At 23.7% G+C, this 12,576-nt stretch overlaps 1 protein-coding gene across 1 annotated transcript; it reads right to left on the reverse strand.

The window, feature by feature from the left end:
* Positions 1–5,502: 5,502 nt before the first annotated feature.
* LOC114174221 (protein LURP-one-related 4-like) lies at positions 5,503–6,471 on the reverse strand. Its single transcript, XM_028059014.1, has 3 exons — positions 6,163–6,471; positions 5,854–6,084; positions 5,503–5,767 (listed from the first exon to the last, which is right to left on the reverse strand). Exons 1-3 carry the CDS (start codon positions 6,391–6,393, stop codon positions 5,633–5,635), a joined length of 597 nt encoding a protein of 198 aa, XP_027914815.1. The 5' UTR covers positions 6,394–6,471; the 3' UTR covers positions 5,503–5,632.
* Positions 6,472–12,576: the final 6,105 nt, after the last annotated feature.

Genomic DNA, 12,576 nt, shown 5'->3' on the forward strand with positions numbered 1-12,576 from the left:
AAGGCATCACTGCTGAGCGCATACAAAGTTGAAAATTGAGAAAAAAAAAATTAATGTATCATGTATGTTACTGTATAGTTGACTCACAGACCCTATGAAATTTTATCGTTGATTATAAATGGTATTGTTGATAATTGAAATGAATTTATATATAATTTAATTTGTAGTGTTAAATGAGATTTTAAACTTGTGTAAGAGCATTTGAAATGTTAAAATAATTTTGGTTGGATTGGATTGTTTAATGTCTTTAAATTCCTGTGATTGTATTATTCATATGGTATTTTTGTTCAAATGAGATGTTTTTCTCTAGTGAATGTGGGAGTGAGACTAAATTCTTTTCTCAATTTAAATTTCACTAAAATTAAATGTTTTCAGTCAAGTAAAAATCAAGACAAATTGTAGAAGATTTTCACTCAAACAACAATTAGTTGTTCAAGCGATGATAATATTTATTCAAATAAAATTGCGTTGTTCAAATAATTCAATAAATTGATACTTTCTTAAACTCTTCAATATTATCTACCATCTATATACAATATATATATATATATATATATATATATATATATATATATATATATATATATATATATCAGATAAAATATCAAGAAAAGAAAAATGAATGATTCTCGTGTTCAAAATTTTCCTCACAACACAACACATAAGAAATAAAATAAAAAAAAAAAAAACGAAGACGGCTGAAAGCTTTAAACATTTAATTGATTATATGTCAATATAATCCATGAATTAATTCAATGTCACGTTTAGAGGGACAGAATAAACATTTAATTGATTATTCAATTACATTTTCGTATTAAGTCTTTTATACAAGGATCAGTTTAGTACTTTTTTTATTTTTATTCTAATTTTGTTTGTTCTCTTTTCATCTAAACCAAGTAAATTTATATTTATTAGTTTTTAATTACGTAACTCAAATTTTCCTTTAATTTGTTTCTATTTTTTATTTTCATTCACACTACTTGCCTCTGAAAAAGATTAAACGATAAAAAATAAGCTTAAATACAAATTGTAAATTAATGTTTTTGAAAACTTCGTTATTACAAATATAGGTTTTCCTTTAAATGTTTTTTATAATACTTCTAACTATGCATCCAAATTCGTTACGTAATTTGCGGTGGGTACCAATAAATTTGCTCATGAAGAACACTTTTTGTTTTGGATGATTTAATACAAAGCAATACGGTGGATAATGAAAGAAAAAAAAAAGAAAATTAACATGAAGAAGTAAAGTTATATTTATTAAAAATGAAAATATTTATTATTAAATTTTTTGTATATTTAGTATTAGTTGTAATTATTCATTATTTAAACAAGAAAAGATAAATTAATCGTAATTGACTATGTGTGGTGTGCTCTTCATCTTGGAATAAACCATTTTAAATTTTTTAATATAATTAACTATGAAACAAACATAATTGATAATATTTATTTAATTATGTAGCAACTCTTCACACTTTATTCGTCTTTCTTCTAATATTTTGTGTGAAAAGTTTCCACGTCTTTTTTTTCTTGTTTTGTGTGCTTGTAACACATTTCACCTAAGATAAGTCTTATTGTCTGCATTTCTTCTTGCATAAACTTTGAACGATGCAAACAAAAAGTTAAAATGTTGTCAAATATGTGAAACATAAATGTTTCTCTGCGGTGTGAGAGATTAAAGAAACGATAGAATGTTGGTTGGTTTAATTTGATCGAGGAAATATGAAAAAAATAAATAAAGATAGTAATCTCATCTCAAATTTTCAACCCAAATGAGAATAATTAGAGTCGTCAAAGTGGGTCAAAATTCGTGGACCAATCCCGTCCACCACGGGTTTGAACCGGGTTGGATTGAATTTTTTTTACAAATTTCAGTATGGGTCAATTTTTGACCCGACCCACCAAGAATCCGGCTCACCCCGGTTAAATCCGTGGTGGGCCGGGTTGGTGGTGACACATTATGTTGGAGATGTTGGACTTTTTTTTAACCAAACATATTGGTGGGTTGACAAATGGAAACCTAGCTTCAACTAATAAAAATATAATTATTGGAAAAAGTATAATTAGTTTGCTGAAAAAAATATTGCATTCAATAAAAGATTGGGTAAGTCACAAGATTGTTTTGATCTTAGTAAGTAATTTTGTATTTTTATTTATTTATTTTGGTTTTATTGGAGTTTAACATAATTTTGGATTTTATTGAGATTGTATTCAAGTTTATTTAAATTTTAATCCAAAATATAATTTCTGACTTAAGATAAAAAATATTATTTTTTTAATTAAGTGGGCTAGTGAGTCAACCCGTTTAACTCACCCACTCATGGTGGACCGGACCGGGTTCAAATTTTTTTAGCTCACTAATAAGTGAGCCAGATTGGATTAGCCCACTAAGTGAACAACCCGTGATGGACCGGGACGGACGACCCATTGTGACAGCTCTAAAAATAGTATTATAAGAAATATCAAGTGTCTATAAAGGATGACTTGAGTCACAGTAAGATCGGAACCCTTAATCATCTCTTATATGAATGATTGTCTTTAATTAATAATTATATTTTTTAATCTAGTAATAAGTGTTTGATTCTACCGATTGACGTTAAGATCGTGAATTTGATTACCAATAATATTTTTTATTACTTAATTTTTTTAAATAAACATTTTTTTTCATATTTTATATATATATATATATATAATATTACTTTATTTTTATCTATTTTGTTCTCTCACTCAGCTGTTATTTTGTGTAGGATTTAGGATCGGGTTGAAGCTGACAAGACAGATTTGGCTTCAAAAGATGGAATGTTCAATCAATCACCAATTTATTATCAAACTTCCAATCAAAATATTTGGTCAACATCAGTGTTCCAGCTTTTCGATTAGTTATTTGTTGATGATTTTTATTTTTTCAAAATTAGAAATATTTAAAAACAACACTTTCCAATAAGATTACATTTAAAGTATAATTACAAATATAACATAAAATTATAAACATCTTTCACGTTTTCAATTTCCATCACAACACGTTTCAAAGTGTTAGGTTTGTATATGTGCAATGCAATGTTTGTTTCACTTATTATGTCTCTTCAACTATAGATGAGAGTGGACTGTTTACAAAACATTCCTCTTATAAATATCTCTTCACCTAGTGAAGCTCTAAAGTCAAGAAACTCTACCTTTTTAAGAAAAAAAATTATACGAAATTATAATGGAATTCTAAAATATTAATATACAAGTGAAAAATAACATCTTAAATTTATAATACAGTTTTTTTTATATAAATATTTTGATTATATTATTATTAAATAATGTAAACTTTTTATTAATCTGAAATGTTTAACAATATTATATAATTGAAGTAACATCAACCTACCCTTAATTAGTATAAAATACAAGAGAGATAAGAAAGAGATAATAATCTTATCTATTCATCATGACTAAAGAAAAAAACGGAAGCCATAGATAAATAATTATTATTTTTGTCTTCTATTCATACCTTAATAAACATGTTCCATCAACAATAATCGGTGTGACTTCTTGTCCGATAATTCTGAAGAAGTTAAAATAACATAAATAAAGTTTATATATTTAATTATTATTATTAATATAATAAATATTAATATATAATTTATTATAGTTGGTACTATATAAGAAATTACATATATTTACGTGGTCTTTCATTTGTTTAGATCTTAAACTCATAATGAGAATTAAAATTTTTAGCTATTTATTTTTCAGTACTAGTAATTATATTGTTGGCAAAAAAATTATCTCTTTAATCAATTTTAAAAAATAAATCTATTATTTATTTTTCATCAATATATTAAAAATATTTTAAAATTTAAAAAATTATTATAATCTAGTGAGTAATTCAAAATGTAATTACTAAAAAAATCTATTATAATTCAGTCACAATTAAAACTAATTATAAAAAAACACATTATATATTATTTTTTTCTTTTATATTCATAAAAAATTAATACACAAATTCTCATGAGATAAAAAGAAAATAATGTTAACTATTAAATTAATAAATATTCTAACTTCTTACTTTTGTTAGAAATAAAATGAGAATAGGTGAAAATTGAAGATAAGTACAATATGTGTGAGAAAGTTAAAAAACAATGAAAAAATATATAAAAAATATTTTAATAAATATTTTTATTTTTAATTATTATTTCATATTTTATTATTTATTAACATTAAATATTATATTCTATAAAAGAAATAATAAAATGTCTAATTTAATTTTTATCAATACAAAATACAAAGTGCATATAATTTAAAATTTTAAAAATTTATAAAATACATAAATTTAAAAAAAAAAAATCAGAAAAGTTGGAACCATGGCAGCCGTCATGTGAAGATCTGCCCGGCGTGGCAATAATAATATAAAAAGTAAAAATAATAAATAAATTAAACTTGTTTTTATCTAAATAAAATATTGGTGCTAAAAGAAGTTCACAGCATAACTATTTTTTACAATAAGATGAAAAGATTTTCCAAAAATAATTAAAAAATTTTAAGACTAGGTTTAATACGTTTTTTAAGTATATATAATTTGTTGTCTATATATTTTAAATGATTGTTTTAATCGGATAATGATGCAAAATATATATATATATATATATATATATATATATATTTTGTTTCGACTGTTTTTATCTTAATACTTATCTTCTTCTTCATCTTCATCTAAAATATATATATTTTATTAGATAAATATATATATATATATATATATATATATATATATATAATTCTTAAAAATTAGTTATTAACATTTTATTTTGTTCTCTCTTCTAATTTTTTTGGCTAGTCTACAATTCATTCACATCTCTAAAATACTTTTTTATTTTATAACAATATGTGTGTCATTATATTTGAATGATGTACGTCAATTAAATAATTTTTATGTTTCACATACAAAACTTTAACTATTTCAATAACACAAACTCTTTATTTACTGTGTAATACTAAAAACATAATAAGACAGTTTTTATTATTCTTCAAATTTAATTGATAAGTGATGTATTATAATTTTTATTAGTATATAAAAATTGAGATTTTATGAAAATTTTAAAAAATGCTTGTAAAGAGACATTTAAAGTTTTTTTTTAATTTAAATACCTGTTCTTCTATAAATTTTTAAAAATATTTTTAAATTTTATGAAATTTGTTTTATTAATATTTACAAATTTAATAAATATTTTTGTTATCATATAATTTTATTTGCTACTCTAATTTAAAATTAAAATGTATACATGTCATCTATATTCCTAAAGTTCACTAATTATTTCTCATAAGATAAAAATTTATTAAAAGAATATAATCAAATGAATACAAAGTAGGGAAATCTACTTTCACATACAAGTATACTCAAATTTACACCTACTTTGTGGTAACTAGGAATATTAGTTTGTTTTGTATTTTACATCTAAAATAAATTATACGAAAAATAAGTACATACAATACACAAGTTTATTACATAATAAATTATAATTAAGTAATCATATATAAAATTGTACACATGGTGATTAAAATACAGTCTACAAAATTGTTTATTAAAGAAAAAGCAAGGAGGAGAGACTTGAGATACAGGGAAATGGTAGATTCATGGTGTGATATATACAATTCACATTCTGCCGCAGATTAATCCAAACACTGTCACAAAAGCCATTACAAGAGAATGATCAATTCCACCCTCCACATCCAACGTTAGAACATCACTCCCCAGTATAACTCCCGAACTCGAGTGTTTTTGCTTCGCCTGCACATCATTCTCAAAATTCTCAACATCAAACCAAACATCAAAAGCTAAACCCTAAAAACAACAACAACGACAACAATTCTTACATGCGCAACTATGTCCCCATCATCTGTGTTGACAATCCGAAACGCTGTTTTGGCTCCGATCTTCTCTATGCAGTACTTCTGGCACTCCACCATACTAATCTGGCACGTCAATTTTCCTGTCATCATCTCGTGACATCTTTTAACTTGAAACCAAGGCTTTTCCTGGTTTTCACTGTTACTACTATCATCGCTACTTCTGTACACATCCCAACGTCCAAAACCCAGTAGTCTCTGCCAAGTTTCAAATCAAAAACAAGTTAATTAATCCAAACCAACGATTTACTCACACAACGTTACATTATCAGATACCTTGTGTATGGTGCAGAGAACTCTTCCTCGGAGATCCAAAAGGTTAACGTCTCTTCTACCCTTTGTGTCGTAGTTGTCGACGCGATAAACGACGAGACCGTTAGAATCGTAGACGGTGCAACCGTTAGAGTTGAAAACGAGTGATTTCATCCAGAGGGTGTATGTGTGTGGTCCATAGGAGGTGCAGGGAGAGAAAGTGGGTTCCTTCTGATCAGGGTAAACCTTCGCCATTTGAGCCGAATCAGAAAGAACGAGAATAGAAGAAGAAGAAGAAGGAGTGGTTGATTTGAAGTTGAAGGCTTGAAGCACTATTATATTCCAATTCCTTATCTAGGTCAAACACTCAAACCACCTTTTCACTGTTTATGCACAAAAAAATAAGTACTTTTCACTTTTCTCAATAATATAGTCCCAAACATAGCAGAAAGTGGACATGTCATCATTTAATGACTGACAATTGAAAGAAAAAAAGAACAAAAGTTTTCCGTTGAAAACAGCCCAATGTAATTAATTAACTAATTAATCATTTTCTACTAAATTATTATAATACAACAGTTCGTGGATAACAACTAAACGTGGAAACTGGTTGAATATTTTGCTTCGGTTGTTTAAAAAAATTCAAGACCTACACAAATCATGTTATTTGAAATAAATTCAAGATTAGAAGCAGGACATTAAAAAAATTTGTACACCAAATATTGTAAATGAATATCTATGGGTAATAGGTACATATATTTTTTATAGTGCATGTTAATGGGATAGATACATGTATCATAATATCTATATCCGTGGATATCTGTATCCGTTGTACTCTAGTTTAAATTTTAAAAAATAAAAAAACATGACTAAAATATTAACATATTGACTTCGAATGAGTTATTTTTTTATCAATTAGTTTTTAAAAATATCATTTCTTTGTAAATTATCATTCAACACTGTTTAAATAGGTTATTTGGACTTTGTTTGAGATGTATGAATGTTATGCATTGTATTTTATTTGAATTTACGATTAAAATATGTTGTTAAATGTTTATTTTTTTTTTGTAAATATCCACGGGTACCCGTGAATATCTATGAATATTAAAAAATTATGTGGATACCCACATAACAGATATCCGACAGATATAGATACAAATACGGAACAAATATTTATCCAGTAGATAAAATACGGGAAAATTACTATCTGTACCTTATCTGTGCCATTAACATTCCTAATCAAAACCGTATCGGGATACTTATTGATATTGAAGCATTTTCGCAGTATACTAAATACAAGTTATTTTTTTAATTATTTAACTTTGTAATCTGCTTATATTTCCTTTCACATTAAATATATTGGGTTATATACAATCTAGTTATCTCTAAATACATTAATAGGTCAATATAGTGAAACTTTGTTGTGTAAAAATAAACTAGATATATAAATTATGAAAAATATCATCATTGTTACTAAAAACGCGACACACGGGTGGAAATAGATATGTTGGACATTATAGATCTCAGTCTTACATGTTTATATCATGTAGATGTATTTCTAAAAACAAAAAAAAAATATAGTTTTCAGGTTTAAGTTGACTTTCATATGTTAATTTCATTAGAAAATATGACATGAATTTATAGTTTTGAATTTTTATGCGAGTCAACATTCTTCATATTTATCAAAGTAAATAATTTACAAAAAAAATAGTAAAAAATTATATACCCTTTTAATATGTTACGAAAAATTAATATAATAATTATAATGATAATAATAGAAAAGTATTATGTACAGATATTTAAAATAGATAAGTTTGTTAGATTTTTGAATTGTCAAAAATTGAAATATTTTTAACTAACGTTGTTATAAAATTTTTAATCTAACTTATTTAAAACATTTTAGTGTAACTCTATAGTATGCATTAATGTAAATAAGACTTTTAACAATAATTACAATAAATTTTCAATAATGACTTTATAATTTTCATTAATTTATCCATTATTGAAAAAGACATTTGACTTGTAAATTTGAATTAATGTTATATCTCAGTATGTGAATACAGTTTTAATAGCAATTCTCATTGTATATACGAGCGTAAACAGATACGCTATCGTACTGTATACATTTTTTAAATATACATGATATTATATTAGTATATGATAATATTGTAATGTTATTAAATTAATATATAAACTAAAATTATATTTATTAAAAATAAAGTGAAATATATCAGAATAGATGAAAGAATAACCATTGATAAATAAATAAAAAAAAAAGAAACAGAGCTAGCCAATTTTATAAAATACTTGTAAAAGTAACGATTAATTTTTAAAAGTTTAATAAATTATTATATTTAGAGGATAAAATTAGTATTTTGAAGTGTGGACACAAAGACGAGAATTTCATTTATATATTATTATAGATGAGATACAAATAGAATTTTACAATATTTATGTATTATAGTTTTTGTTTTCAATCTGTACCAATTTTTAACAACATGGACAACGTCTTTCAAAAGTAACCGATCATTTATGGTAAAACTCGTCATTGTATATGTTTTAAATGTTAACTATTTTTAGCATTATTTTTTTTTTCATGCAAAATCAAAATTCATTTTTTTAAATTTTTGACACAATTAATTTTAAATTTTAAAAATTAATAAATATATTCCTTCTTATCCAACTTTCTTAAATTTTTTATTTTTGTTTTAGAATGGCATTTCATTCTAATCCAATTTTTTCAATATATATATATATATATATATATATATATATGAATTGATTTTTCAAATTAATATTTAAATTGTTTATATATTTAAAATAAAAGTTAAAATTAATTTTAAAAAATTATATTAATTTACTTTTAAAATTTGAAAATTAAAATATATCGAGTAAATTTTAATTTAATGTATAATTAAGTTTAAGAATTACAAATATAATTAATTTATTTTATAATTACTTCAAAAGATGTGATTTGATTTTAACTTTAGAAAACAATAGTTTAACATCCTAAAAAAATATTCGACTAATAACCGACCTTAATAATACATATAATTAAAATATTATCAGATAATAGGTGTCTATCATATCACCACTCCTATATTTAACACATACCATAAAATCGTTAAAATTACTATCGTCACCCGTCTTATTCGTGTAATTGGTGTCAATTTTTATAGGTTTTAAATAATGAAATTGTAATAACTATTTTATTTAAATGAGTTGCTTTTTAAATTTTGTCTTTTTTACATAACTAATATTAAATAAAGTCTTACATCACACGGAATCTTAATCCTTTCACTGTGTTGACCCTTTGTTTTTTTTTTTCCATTTTAAACCGATTCTTTACAATTTTTTTCACTTCAATCACATAAATAAAATCATACCATTATTCTTTTTTTTTCCTTTTTTTCTTATTTCCATCCAAACATATTATGAATAAAAACATTAAAACGCATAGTTTTTCAGATCTTATCTCACCCATCATAAGTTATAAATTGAAATTTAAAAACTTGTTATTTACCATTTGATTTTGGTGATCGGCATATAATTGGCTATATTATAATTTTGATATATTTAATTTAATTTATGGTCTACAATATTTGTCTTTTTACCCTTTCTGTGACTTTAAAAATCAATTAAAAAAAAACAAATCACATTTCTGACCATTATTTAATTTCATAGAGCTTTTTTCTATCAAATTGAGTCTTAAAACGTAGTTGTGTTGATGTGATAGGAGTTAAAACAAGTTGTGTAGTTATCCAGAAACATGTTGTTAGGGGGTGGCTATAGAGTGTAGATGTCATGCCCACAAATGATAATATTAATCTTCTTTTTTGTTGGAAGCAACATTAGTCTTTTTTATTTTATATCCTATCTTCTACACCTTAATTAATCATTGTTCCATGTCCCTTTTGTTTGGAAAAAAAAAAAAAAAAAACTCAGTGTTAGGTGATATAGCTACAAAATCAATTAATCATTTGAGTCACTCAATACTTCTTCCATGTTCATATTCAGTGTATGGTTGGCTTACGTTAATTTATAGCTATCATTCAACAAAGTTTATAGGAATCAATCTTTTAGTAATAATTTTATTTTGTAACAAGTATGAAAACTAATAATATATTATTATTGATTAATTCTTATTTTATTAATACTTTATTAACTGTTTCTATCATGTCCAGTAATCTCACATTATTTATAGATTAATGTCTGAGATAGTTTATATCGTTTTTTCTTCTAATCTATATGATAGGAAAGATGAAAAAATTTTACGTTTCAAAATGGATAATTGTAGATCACCATTTTAAAAAGGACAAAAAGGTAAAATGGGTTAAAGTTATAAAATAAAAAATTGATTTTTTAGTTATAATTTTTTTATTATTATTCTCATATGCGCGTGACACGTTAAGACGTGAATTATTATTTGTTAATATTTGTGATTTATTAATGTGAGTCAAACCTATTTTCGCATTACATAAAATATAAACACATGAATAATATGCGCGAAAAGCACGTACGAAATTAAAATACAACGAAACATGCATATGCAATCGAGTACGGAGATATGACAATTTATTTCATCCAATCAATAAAAAAGAAATATGTTTAGAAACAATAATTAAAATTATCTCAAACCAATTTTATGGATTTAAAACCAAAATATTACGTGGCAATGACACACAATAAATACACATTTCACAAGAACACCACTAGTACAAATTTTTCAATGTCCCTTTTTCTTTTGTCGTTTATTTATTTTTACCACATAAGTTCACTAGAATATTATTTAATTTTTATATCTAATTAAATTTTAAATATCTTATAAAATTTAAATTTAATTAAGCATCCATTGAAAAATCTACACTATTAAATATTTGAAATATCCTTTTATTTTCTTCTAAACATTTTTTTAGTATTCCAGTAACGAAAATCATCTCCAACTTACTTTAAAAAGAGAAGAAATAAATTAATAAGTTTAAAAAAAATAAAAAGAAAAAAATTGATCGACAAGTTAGATTGATAACAAAATAAAATAATAGCATATTTAAGTAAAATATAAATACCTTAAGCAACAGTAAAATATTTTTTTAAATAAATATTTAATTACAAATATTAAAATTTACCATATATTTAATTTAAGTCAAATTCACAAATAATAAACTATCTAATAGAAAAAGTGTGTCTCTCGTGGCAGACAAGATAACAGAAAACAGTCAAGCTGAGCCGCCGACATTGAAAATTATAAGGAAATGATTTAAATGCAGCTGAGCTGAGGCACGTTCTCCGTCATTTTTTTAGAACCCCGTCTCAATTTGATGTGTCTCAAGAATTGGGAAAATGATTGTAGGTAAAAGTATAATTACAGTTTACAAATAGTTATGAATATGAATTAAAAAAATCATTTTTTGAATTATTTAAATTTTGGTTTAATTAACGAGGTAGGTAAAAAGAAAAAGAAAAAGTAACATATTTCATAGGTAAATACTTGAGCGTGTTATGCATGTTTGCAGAAATGATGTAGTTTATTTCTTTATCTTAATGTCAATAATAGCTTAGAAAAAAATTAGAGTGTAAATAAGGGCTATTATTATTATTTTTATCGTAATAACAGTATATTATATGGCTTAATTATGTATTTTATCCTGATAAATTTATTTGGGAATTTTAAATTGAACTTTTGTTAATTTTTGGTGATCTATTCAGTTTTCAAAACTTCAAATTTTTTTAATTGAATCTCTACTGTTTAAATTAAAGAAATTCTAGATTTTTCTTATATTTAATGTGATAATTATCTTGTACCCTAATTTTGCTTAAATATTATCACATAATATATTATTGTAAATTATCATAATGACAAAGATCTATTAAAGATTTGTAAATGTATTTACTTTAAATTATAAATTTATAAAATTATAATATATAAATAAAAATATATAATTTATAATTTTACGATTTATAACCTTCTAAATTTGTATCATTTTATAATTTTATAAATCTATAATTTTATACTTTACATTTTATAAGATTATAAAATTATAAAATCATTGAATTATAAATTTAAAAAAATCATAAAATTATATATTTTTATTTTATATTTCATAATTTTATAAATTTATAATTTTTTTATTTTGTAATATATTTTTTTAATTTTTGTAATTTTATATTTTACAAATTATAATTTTTATTATATTTAATAATAATTTATAGTTAAATATACTAACAAGTCCTTGAGAGAGACTCTCGTCATTATAGTAATTTGCAACCATGTATTATGTGACGATATTTAAACGGGTGACATTGTAAGATAACTGTCACGTCTTATAAGTAATGAAAAAATCTAACATAACGGAAAGTTTTGAAATTTTGAAGACTTAAACCATAAAAATTGAACAAAGACCCAATTAACAATTCTCAAATTTATCGAGGATCAAAAAC

This window comes from Vigna unguiculata, chromosome 2, assembly GCF_004118075.2.
Source record: "Vigna unguiculata cultivar IT97K-499-35 chromosome 2, ASM411807v1, whole genome shotgun sequence".
Taxonomy (NCBI): Eukaryota; Viridiplantae; Streptophyta; class Magnoliopsida; order Fabales; family Fabaceae; genus Vigna; species Vigna unguiculata.